This window comes from Vicugna pacos, chromosome 6 (genome assembly GCF_048564905.1).
Source record: "Vicugna pacos chromosome 6, VicPac4, whole genome shotgun sequence".
NCBI lineage: Eukaryota > Metazoa > Chordata > Mammalia > Artiodactyla > Camelidae > Vicugna > Vicugna pacos.
The window spans coordinates 54,916,698-54,928,999 of record NC_132992.1 but is presented as its reverse complement, the minus strand read 5'-3'; the positions used below and the strand labels follow the sequence as shown (position 1 = coordinate 54,928,999).

General features: G+C 34.7%; 1 protein-coding gene across 4 annotated transcripts in view; it reads left to right on the top strand.

Moving 5' to 3' along the window:
• DDHD1 (DDHD domain containing 1) overlaps positions 1–12,302 on the top strand; it is a 70,628-nt gene that overhangs the window by 37,062 nt on the left and 21,264 nt on the right. For all 4 annotated transcript variants that reach the window (XM_072963078.1, XM_072963077.1, XM_072963076.1 and 1 more), the window contains 2 exons: positions 1,292–1,398; positions 6,330–6,436. In XM_072963078.1, coding sequence (XP_072819179.1) covers positions 1,292–1,398; positions 6,330–6,436 — 214 coding nt within the window. The remainder of the gene's footprint in view (positions 1–1,291; positions 1,399–6,329; positions 6,437–12,302) is intronic.

Genomic DNA, 12,302 nt, shown 5'->3' with positions numbered 1-12,302 from the left:
GTAATGATGTCAAAAAATATAAAACCTCTAGCAACTCAGTATTTTGAAAATTATCAATAAAAAGGAAGAATTAACCCTTTATCTTGCCTTTTCTCAATTCATACAGAAACTGTGTATTGCAAGGCAGCCAGTGTTTGATGTGAGGAAATTTCTCTTTCCAGAAACATAAGGAATGATGGGATTTCAAAAGCATTCTTTTGCAAGCATAGGAAATTAATGGATCTAAGCAATGATTATAACTGCTAGTATCACCAAAAAGAGAGAAAACCAGGTGTATGTACACCTGGTTGATGCCAAAACAGGACAACTTGAATCTGATGAGGCCCCAGTATCTCACTGATAAATAGGGAACAAAAATATGTTCAATAACACCATGGGCATGCAATCATTAAAGATCAGACTCTGAGAAACTCCACAGGATACAAAAAGAATTACAAAGCCAAAAAAGAAAGGGATTTTTAGATTGAAAGACACTTAAGAGAGAGATCTACCAATTGGCAATGCATGAGCTGCATTTGGAGCTCAATTCAAAAGTGTAAAAATATTTTTATGTTATTAAAGATAACATTTATAGTCTGGTAAAATGAGATTGCTAAACTATATATTTGCAGAAATTAAAGAATTATTAACTTTTTAGATATGCTAATAGTATTGAATAGGTTATGTTTTCCTTACATTTTAGAAATATAGACTAAGCTATCTACATTTGTAATATCTGGGATTTGCTTTAAAATATGAGTGAAGGGTGCTACCAAACCATTAAGGGATAGCATGAGGGAGTTTTCTAGATGATAGAAGTATTCTGTTCCTTCATTATGGCGGGCTAACCATAAATCTGTGTGGCACCAAAAAGGAAAAAAAGTCAATTTTGCTGTACCTTAGTTTTTGAAATAAAATTTAAAAATCTATACGTTGAGGACAACCAGTAGAGGAATAAATGAAATAAGACAGGTGACGATATGCTAACATTTGGAGCTGGGTGATAGCACCAGGGATATTTTATTATACTATTCTCTCTACTGAGGATTTATACATGTAATTCTTTAGAATATAGTATGGAAGCTTGGAATATTTGAAATAATAGACGGCAAACTTAGGAAAATAGCTTTGAAATGAAGATGTCTTAGTATTGCAAACTGTTGCATAGTATAGCAGTAGTTGAAACAAAATTGGACAAAGCTATAAGCAAATGGAAGTGTTACAATTAAAGACATTTTATACCATGTTAATACATATGTGAAATTATTCTGGTAAGATTTTGTTTTGTTTTATTTTTGTTTTGTTTTTTTAGGATGAGGGAGGCTGCAAGAAAAATAGAAGAAAGGCATTTTTCCAACCATGCAACACATGTTGAATTTCTGCCTGTTGAGTGGCGGTCAAAACTTACTCTGGATGGAGGTACATTTTGTTTAAAAATTGAATGATTTAGTCACTGACAACAAAGTGTTGCTCATTGGGAATGAAGTGTCTTTGTTTGTGTTAAGGTATACTCTTGTTCTAGATTATTAAAGAAAATAAAGTCCATTGACTTTTTAAAATAATTACATCAACTTAGGTCATTTGGATTACCATATAGATTTCACAGATAGCATAGTTTTCATGCATGCCCTCTGTGGATTGGGGTGGGAGGTGGGGGGAGTTTTTGACAGAAAAGTGACTTGTCAATATTTTTAAGACATTTGTTGTCCACAATTTCATATGATCTTACATTTTCTTCCTAATAATTTTCTTCCCTTATATTTGGAAGATAAAAATCTCAGGATTTTGGTTTTATTGTTGTACCTGCATTCCTTGGGCTGGTGAATTATAATCTAGCATAAAGAAATTCTATAATATATGCGTCTTTCTTTATGCAAAACTCTGTCCTTTGAATGTTAAAACCATTAAAATAGAATGTTTAGGTTGATTATTTACATAATGTGAAGAATGAGAGAGTTGTACTGGACATAGTAGCAGCTGCTGTTTGTGGAGCCTTTACTGTGTGCCCGGTTCTCTGCAGTTTGTTTTACATAGAGTATCTCATTTAATTTTCTCACAGATCTATGAAATACATACTTTATTTTCTCTGTTTTGCTAATAAGGAGACTGAAACTCAGTAAAATGTGAATTTAACTAAGAATGGCAGATAGAGTCTAGGTCTGCACAATGCCAGAGCCTGTGTTCATCACAGTGCTGAACTGCCCCCGCCCCCCGGATGATTTCCAGGGTTTCTTCCTAGTCTGTGATTCTGCCTCATGGTCAGTTAGGAATGTCAGTTATAGCTTATAAACCAAAATGACACCTAAAGTTGTAATGAGCTTTTTAAAAAGAATGCTAGTGACCAAAGAAGGCTTCTCAGCAGCAACAGCTCACACGTAAAGTTCTGGGGTAATAGCGCTGTCTTTGAGCTTTTCCCATCCACCCAGATAAGTTTTTTAGGCTGCTCAGGAACATAGATAACATGGATGAATTAACATTTAATAAAACCCCTGAGTCTATAATTTTCTGTTATGTTTAAACTACTGCAATAGATTCTTAAAGGCTTTATGCTGAGTGAAAGAGGTTAAAGGAAGAACACCACTGTCTGTTTCTGTTCTCAACACTTCTTATACCAAATGTGTTGGGGATTTTCCCCATACCAACCAAATCTTTAGTTCTTGATAGACATCAGTGGGGTAGCCTACAGTTTAACTCTTTTCCTATACCAGCTGCCCAGAGATAATATAGACAGGTTAAGGTCTCAGTGCCACAGGACTGCCCCCCACTTCAGATGCTGCTCACAAGTTCTAGATTGTCCCCTGTAGTCGTGACTGACTGGCTATAAATTGGGGAGTCCCATTACTCCATCTTGAGATTCAGTAATTTATCAGAACAACTCGCAAAATTCGGGGAAACATTTATAGTTGACCCTTGAACAATGTGGGCATTAGGGGCACTGACATCCCCCTACCCCAGTCAAAAATCCAAGTATAACTTATATTCTGACCCTGTATTCACAGTTCCTCATCTGCAGAGTCAACCAACTGCAGATGGCCTAATACACTGTAGTATGTATTTAATCAAAAAAAAAATCTACATATAAGTGGATCCTCAGAGTTCAAACCCATGTTGTTCAAGGATTAACTGTACCTACATTTACTGGTTTAAATTACATTTACTAGTTTAAAGGATATCACGAAGTATACAGATGAAGAGCTACATGGGGCAAGGTATAGGGAAGGGGTGCAGAGATTTGTCCCCTTCAAGTACACACCCTTCCAGTACCTCCATTTGTTCAACAACCTGGAAGCTCTTCAAACCCTGTTTATTTAGGGGTTTTATGGAGGTTCCATCATGTAGGCACAATTGATTAAATCACTGGCCATTGGCAGTTGAGCTTAACCTCTAGCCCCTGTCCCCTTTCCAGAGATTAGGGGATGGGACAGAAAGTTCAAAATTGGTTCCTCTGGCAACCAGCCCCCATTCTCCAATAGTCACGTCATTAGCATAAACTCAGGTATGATTGACCAAGTCTCATGAATAATAAAAGACATTTGTTTTACCCCTATCACTCAGCGACTTAAAAGGGTCTTTGGAACCCAGTGCCAGAACCAGGGGCAAAGACCAAATGTGTATTTCTTCTTATATCACAATATCACAGAAGTCAATCTCAAAGGTTATATAATTTGTGCTTCCATTTCTATGGTATACTGGAAAAGACAAAGCTATAGGGACAGAGAACAGATCAGTGGTTGCCAGAGTTTGGGGGCAGGGGGAGTTGAATTCAAAAGGATAGCATGTGGGAGTTTTTTAGGGTGATGAAACAGTTCTGTATCTTGATCATGGTGGTAGTTAGGCAAAAGTATATATGCATTAAATTTTTTTATAGATTCTTTTGTATATTCTTTGTAGATAACCATATGACCTGCAAATGAAAACAGATCTTTTCCATTTCTTAAAACTATTATTTGTTTTTCTTACTGTATTAAGTTGGCTAAGACTTCAAGTAGAATATATGTTAAAATAGTAGACATCCTATAATAAAAGCTCTCCAGAAAGTGAGCATAGAGGGAACTCACCTCAGCATATATAGGCCATATGTGACAAGCCCACAGCTAACATTATACTCAGTGGTGAAAAAACTGAAAACATTTCCTCTAAGATTAGGAACAAGACAAGGATGCCCACTCTTCCACTTCAATTCAACATAATTTTGGAAGTCCTAACCATAGCAATCAGAGAAGAAAAGGAAATAAAGGGAACCCAAATTGGAAAAGAAGTAAAACTGTCACTGTTTGCAGATGACATGATACTATATAAAGAAAATCCTAAAGAGGCTACCAGAAAACTACTAGAGCTCATCAATGAATTCAGTAAAGTTGCAGGATACAAAGTAGTATACCAAAATCTGTTGCATTTCTATACACTGACAACAAACTGTCGAAAAAGAGAAATTAAGGAAACAATCCCATTTACCATCTCATCAAAAAGAGTTAAATACCTAGGAATAAACCTACCTAAGGAGGTAAAAGATCTGTACTCAGGAAACTATAAGACACTGATGAAAGAAAGTGAAGACGACAACCAACAGATAGAATGATATACCAGGTTCATGGATTGGAAGAATTAATATTGTTTAAATGATCATATTACTCAAGGCAATACACAGATCCAGTGCACAATGCCTATCAAAATACCAATGGCATTTTTCACAGAACTAGAACAAATAATTTGAAAATGTATATGGAAACCCAAAAGACCCTGAATAGCCAAAACAATCTTGAGAAAGAACAACAGAGCTGGTAGAATCACACTCCCTGGCTTTATACTACAAAGCTACCATCATCAAAACCGTAAGATACTGGCACAAATACCAACACATAGATCAGTGGAAATGAATAGAGAGCCCAGTTATAGCACATGCACTTATGGTCAACTAATCTACAACAGAGAAAGAAAGAATATACAATGGAGAAAAGACAGTCTCTTCAATAAGTGGTGCTGGGAAAACTGGAGAGCTGTCTGTAGAAGGATGAAATTATAACATTCTCTAACACCATATACAAAAATTAACTCAAAATGGATTAAAGACCTGAATGTAAAATCAGAAACCATAAACTCCTAGAAGAAAACATAAGTGGAACACTCTTTGACATAAACCATAACAATATTTTTTTGGATCTGTCTCCTAAAGCAAAGGAAATAAAAGCAAAAATAAACACAGGAGACCTAAGTAAACTTAAAAGCTTTTGCACAGCAAAGGAAACCATCAACAGAATGAAAAGACAACCTGTACATATAATGTGAGAAAATATTTGCGTAAGATATGACCAATAAGGGATTAATATCCATCAGTTCATATAACTCAACATCAAGAAAAACAAACAACCCAATTAAAAAATGGTCAGAAAACCTGAATAAATACTTTTCCAAATAAGATATACAGAGGGCCAACAGGCACATCAGAAGATGCTCAACATCATTGATCATCAAAGAAATGCAGATTAAAACCACAATGAGCTGTTATCTCACACCTTTCAGAGTGGCTGTCATCAGTAAGAACACAAATAACAAACACTGGAGAGGGTATGGAGGAAAGGGAACTCTCATACACTGTTGGAGGGAATGTAAATTGGTGCAGCACTGTGGAAAATAGTACGGTGGGTGGTTTCTCAGACTAAAAATAGAACTATCATATGACCCAGCAGTTCCACTCCTTGGTACATACCCAAAAACAACCTCACTAATTCAAAAAGATATGTATACCCCAGTGTTGATAGCAGCATTATTTAACAGTAGCAAAGATATGAAAGCAACATAAGTGTTGCTAGTAGGGGAGGAACAAGTTTAGTGGGTAGGAGATTAAGAGGTATAAACTACTCTGTATGAAATAAAGAAGCTATGAGGATATATTGTATAGCATAAGGATTATAGTCAATATTTTATAATAACTATAAATGGGATATTACCTTTTAAAATTGTGGATTACTATGGTGGACACCTGAAACCTACATAACAGTGTACATCAACTATACCTCAATAAAATTTTTTTTTAACTTTTAAAAAAGAGAGATACCCCTAGCTTATTCCTGATTTAAAGGAAATGTTTTTAACCTTTCATCACCAATGAGTGAAGTGATGTTTGTGGTAGGTAAATTGTCTTCATCACTGTTTTTAAATATCTATAGTAAAAAATATATATAGTGAAATACATAGTAAAATTTCAAGAAGAGAAGGTTCATTAGATTCATAGCTAGTCTTGAATATTTAAATGTTAACTTAAAACACTGTTGTTTCAGAGAATGTAATTTTTTTCACAATTTTTCCTCAAACAGATCTTCTGTAAGTTTAATTTTTTTTTTAATTTGTAGACACTGTTGATTCCATTACTCCAGACAAAGTACGAGGTTTAAGGGATATGTTAAACAGCAGTGCAATGGACATAATGTATTATACTAGCCCACTTTATAGAGATGAAGTAAGTATCATGATTATCTTCTTTCTATTGGGTATTTTTTAGAGTGATAGCATATGTGTCCTGAATTTTAACAGTTTATGCTTTTTTTCCCCATAAGCAAAAATTATAGGAATCCATTAATCTATAAATAGCCTGTAATTCATAGTGTATTTGATAGTCTTAAACTACACATTGGTACCCTTAATAAAATGGATAATCTTGGAAGTGAGAGATCGGTTAGAAAATGGGTCTTTAAAAAATACCAGTTTTCATAAATCTGATTAATAACTGGGTATTTTCCTCACAAGAGTTTTAGACACTTAGAAATGTCCTTTAGATGTTTTGTATATAATAGACTTGCTTCTGTAGTGGATTTGTACAGTTCTCAAGTAGTAATGTTGCTGATAAACCACGAAAATAACCCTAAAGTGGCAGGGGTGGGTGGGGTGGGGGTGAGGGGTGAAAGTTTGCTCACAGGGATGAGAGAATCTCTGCCAGTGCAGTTTGTCACTTTATCGGTAAGAGAAGAATTCTGTTACATGGAAATAACTTAATTACCTAACGTATTAATTTGTTTAATCCTTACCCTATGAAGTAGATATGATTAATATCCTCATGTGAAGGATGAAGAAACTAGTACAAAGAGTAATTACCAGTAGAACTCTGTACAGCTCCAAGCCAATAATTTCTTAACTTCATCCAAGATACCGTTTACGTATCTTCATTTACAAAATCTACAGAAATGTTTGTTAGTTGCCGTAGAAACTTCCTTCTCTTCCAGCTATCATCCCCTTAGGATTTGTCTTCATTCCTTTTGCTGTATTCCCTTCATTGCCACATACCAGCATTGGGCAAAGTCTGCCTTGATGTGATAGAGAACAGTAAAAGAAGCTACAAGGAGAACTGCTATTCTGGACTTAATTCTAACCAACAAAGTAGACCTAGTTGGTGAAGCAGAGTATTAATAATTTACATGTTCATAGTCCTTTAGAGTGTACAGCGGGCATTGTTACATAGGGGGTGGGGGGAAGGAAAGAGAATGGCTGAGAGCATATTAGTGTGTACACACACACGTACACACCCCCATACCCCCATCTCTATATACCTTACGCAGATACAGACACACACACATACAGTGAGTAGTACTCCTAAGAAGGTATCCTGAATGTTCAAAAGTAATAATAAGTGCTTTTTTAAAAGTTTTAAGTGGAATTAATATCCAGAAAAACTAAAAAGGTTAAAGTGTCAGGCTCAGAGCTCTGGCCATTGGCAAATGATGACTGAGAAAGTGATCACTTCTTATTTTGCTCTTATATCTTCAAAGATAGTTATCCTCAGGGTGGGATCAAATAAGGCAGATACTCAGTAAGAAAAGGGAACTGATAGCTAAGATAAATGAAATGGAAGTGTTTTAAATTTGTTGGTTTTTTGATCCAGTTGAATTTCCTGGAAAAGTGCTGACAGCCTGTGACTGAGATTCATCAGCAATGTTCAGCAGTGTTTCCCAAACATCCCTAATTTGAACAGTCACTTGTGGTGCTTATTAAAAATACAGGCAAAAAAAGAACCCCATAGGGGGCACTGGAATTGAGAGTATTAATGTGAATGTATGATTTTGAAAATACGTGAATGTATATAGATAACGTCTGTGTAATTTAAACATATATTTTTAAGCACATAGAAGTATATACATGCATATATTGCCTACCTTTGTCCACTGAAAAGGCCAAGAAGCAAAGACACCCTAGTCTAATGAGCACAACTAGCACCTAGATCTTTGCCTCTGGTACTGTTATTCCCCACTAAGAAAAACTAGAGTTTCTTGGAAAAATGGCTGATTGCTGGGCAGGAGCAGGATAGGTCCAAGTCAAAACTGGAACAACTTGTTTTGACAAAAAGTAGAAAAATGCTCAAAACAAAAGGACACAAAAGTCAAATTAAAAAAGCAGATCCCACTGGCCAAATCTAGAACAATTTGAGCACCAAAAAAATTAAGTAATTGTTATTACTTATTGTAAGGAATTGTTAGTAGTACTTTTAATATAGATTTTAATTCTATATTAAATATAGAATTATAATAAGGATGTAGGATTGTAATAAAGATGATATACTAAGGAATTCTTAAGCATTGAAAAATGTCTAAGTCCATATTGATTATAAATAGATAAATGGAGGAGCAAGGAGGTCCTTTGCCTACAGTAGAATGCCAGGGGCTTACTAGCAAATGTAGAAGGAATGCTGGAATTGAAAGAGTCTCATTTTGCAGCTATCATGGTGGATCAGGAAGAGGACTGGACTAGAATCATCAGTGGATGCTGAAATGAGGGCAGATTTTTTATGAGAAATGGATTATTTGCATGGTCTTAAAGTGTATCCTCTCAGACTGCAGAAAAGTAAACGATGGGGAAATCAAGCAATGTCTTTACTGAATGTTCTGAGGGACACCCAGAGAAAGACACAGCATTATTTACGCAGTATTCCAATTATGAGGACACATCAGACAAACTTAAAGTGAGAGAATTCTTAAAAAAAAAGTAGGAATGAGACTATATTCTTCTAAAATGTTGACATAATAAAAGACAAAGAATGGATATGGAAACTGTTCCAAATAAGGAGATTTGAGATACGATAGCTAATTACACCTCATCCTAGCCGTACCCTGTACTGGATGAGGGAGGTGCTACAATGGATATTATTAGGTCAACTGACAGAATTAAAATGTGGATGGTAGGTTAGGTAAAATATTATGTCAAAGTAAATTATGACGTTGATAACTATGCTATGATTGTGGAAGAGAATATTCCTACTCTAATAAAGAACTAGGTAATAACTAAACCTGCCTTAAAAATATAGAAATGTCACAAGGAAAAAAATTGTAAATAATATAAGGTGATAGATTTAAACTAAACTAACTGTGGTAATCATTTCATAATATAAACATAGATCATTACACTGTACACCTTAAACTTATGCAATGTTATATGTCAATTATATCTCAATAAAACTGGGGAAGAAATGTTTTTAAATGAAAGTGACCACTTTAGTATGGAGATACTCACTGGGGTAGATGCTTACTGGCTCACCATAGGTGTTATGGAAGCAACTTTTATCATCACAGTAGTTTAAATTAGATCGTCTCTGAGGCCCCTTTTTACTCAAGATTCTGAGATGCTCATGTGAGGACCCCAATTAGTGATTGTGCAAATAATCACTAAAGAGCCATGTTTAGGGGGAAAGTTTTGCATATCGATCAGTACTTCTCAAGTCATACTTCCTGAGGACCAGTTTTTTTTTTTTAAAGAAACTAATTCTAGACTATCAGGATATCATCAAGAGCCTTTGGCTCTTTCTTCAACCCTAAATAAAGTAACATGAAAAATCCAGAGAAAACTACATCTTTTGTACATCTGAACTCTCTTGTCAATGGCTTTTTAAAATGAAGAACTATGAAGAAAATTGTCATGGCCCTATCTTGCCATTGTTACTTGAAAATTATCTAATTGATGTATATGAACTCTTTAAATTACTTTTTCCTCATTAAAATTTCCTGGAGTAGGGAGAAGGACAAAGGATTAATTATATTCTTAAGCCATATTTTGGGTGTTTGGATTTTCTCTTGAAGCTACTGGGTTTTTTCCTTTTGGATTGATTTTCTTCATAAATTTTAATTTTTATGCAGTGGTTATGAGAATTAGAAATGCTTTTAAAAAAAACTTTTGAAAAGCCACCCAGTGCCTGTTGTTTGTGTTAGCTGATTTGATTAGATAATATTGTAGAGCTAATAAAATTAAGATCACATGTTATATCATTAATCTTGGTTCAGATATCCCAAATGAATATGGCTGGTCACAAGGGGATCCTAGCTGGGAGAATATAATTGGATCAGAAAGGAGAAAGGGAAAAACAAACCCTAATTAGAGTAGACTTTTTGGATACAACATCGAGGTGGATTTCTCCTTTTGCTGCTAAGTGGATGATTTATAAAAGTATTTAGAGGTAGTGCAAAGCCATTTTAAAAGTTAGCTTTCAAAATCATAATGTATCGACCACAAATGTTCTTTATACGTAAGCTATAAGCAAAGATTAAAAATACTATACTATCTAGATATGTTCTAATAAGGAAAAAGACCATTTCTATTCATGTATATGATTATTAAAACAGATGAAAACGTCAGCTGTTCAGAAACTATCCATTCTAGGTTTCAGTCCATGGTGAAATACTGTAGTGTCAAATAGGCTTTCTCTGTCTTGGATATTTACTCTTGTTTTGTTAACCAGATATGGTTGCTAGACTAAGAAAATGTTGGGTATAGTGAGTGATGCTTTAAATTTTTTTTAATGTGAAATAGGTTAACCACTGGTAGATCTTTTCCCTTTTTTCAACTTTAATTTGGGGGGTGGCTGGTATTTTTTAAAAACAAAAAGATTGAGTACCTTTTGCCAGAATACTTAATTATATATCTTTTAATATTTCTAGACTTAACATGGTAAGAATCTTAAAATCAAGGCTTTCAAAAGTAAAAACTATTAGCAAATGTTGCTTTTAAAGGAATTTATTTGTTTGAAACATTAGCTTTTTCTACACTTCCCTTCATGTAGATTGTAAATCAGGAAAATGAAAAAATTTTATGGGCTATTTCATGTTCTTGTCAAAGCCAAGTCCAAAGCTTTGTTATAGCTCACTTTGAACAGAGCATGTAATTTGACATCACACTGCCTACTTCTTAAATTCTGTTGACTAGAATTACCATATCTTAGAAGATTTTCATATGCATTTGCCACTAACTTGTAGTCCTCAGAAGTGCTGGCTAAGAAACTCTGGGACGGAGCCTAGCAGTCTGTATTTAACAAGCACACTGAAGGAGAATCATTACACTAAAGCATGAAATTCTTTTGCTTTTCCCAGGAAAAAGTAAAATGTTCAGTGAAAGTAAAATTTTTGCATTCTTCCCTAGAGAAAAGGCAGCTAGTCATCCTTCCATATGTTACCAGCTCATCTTGTCCATCTCTTCCTTCACTGGCTGAATATATTTCATCAGACCCAATACATGGTTTCAGTAGCTTTAACCAGACCTCAGTATTGCATTATAGAACTGAGACATCAGCGACCAGAGAGAGCACCACGCCTTCATTCACGTTACTGCATTCGTGTCACTCCTGCCTCTGCCAAATATGAGTGCTCAGATAATTTTCAGTTTGTGTCTGCTAAAGAATGTTCAGTGAAACCTGATGAAGGCTAGTTGTCTCTTGAGACAAAATAACAAGATGAAAATGGAAACAATGCATAATTAATGTTTGTATGCCAGAATAACAGCTGGCATATTAAGAAGTACTGAAATGAGAAACTGAATATCAGGCAGTAAGTTTATAATCAAATAGCAGTAAACAATGGTAGGAAGAGAAGAAGACTGCCTTAAAACTCAGTCAGAGCCACATACGGATTTGAGTAACAAAAGAACCTTATTGTAAAGCTAAATTTCAAAGGAAACAGTTTTACAAAGAAAAATTCCCACATTATTTATTAACATCTAAACCTGAAAAAAGCCCTGCTTACCAGCCATATAAAACAACTTTTTGCTCATACCTGTGTTACCAACTTAATGGGAATTTTGGAATATCAAGTAGATCAACATTAGCTTTTTCTTCAATCATACAATGGCCTTTTATTGCATTACTCTTATTTAAGTGCATAAGGTAATAGTATATATAATATGTAGCATATGCAATATGTTAGTGACTGTTACTATAAACTTAGATAGTCTTTTCCTAAAACTTACTGTGGCTTAAAAACTAGAAGATACAAGAATTTAGGGTTGCATATGAATGCATTGCAACAAAGAAGAAATTTCCAGGGCTCTTTAGAAATCTTACTAGACATCTAATTTGA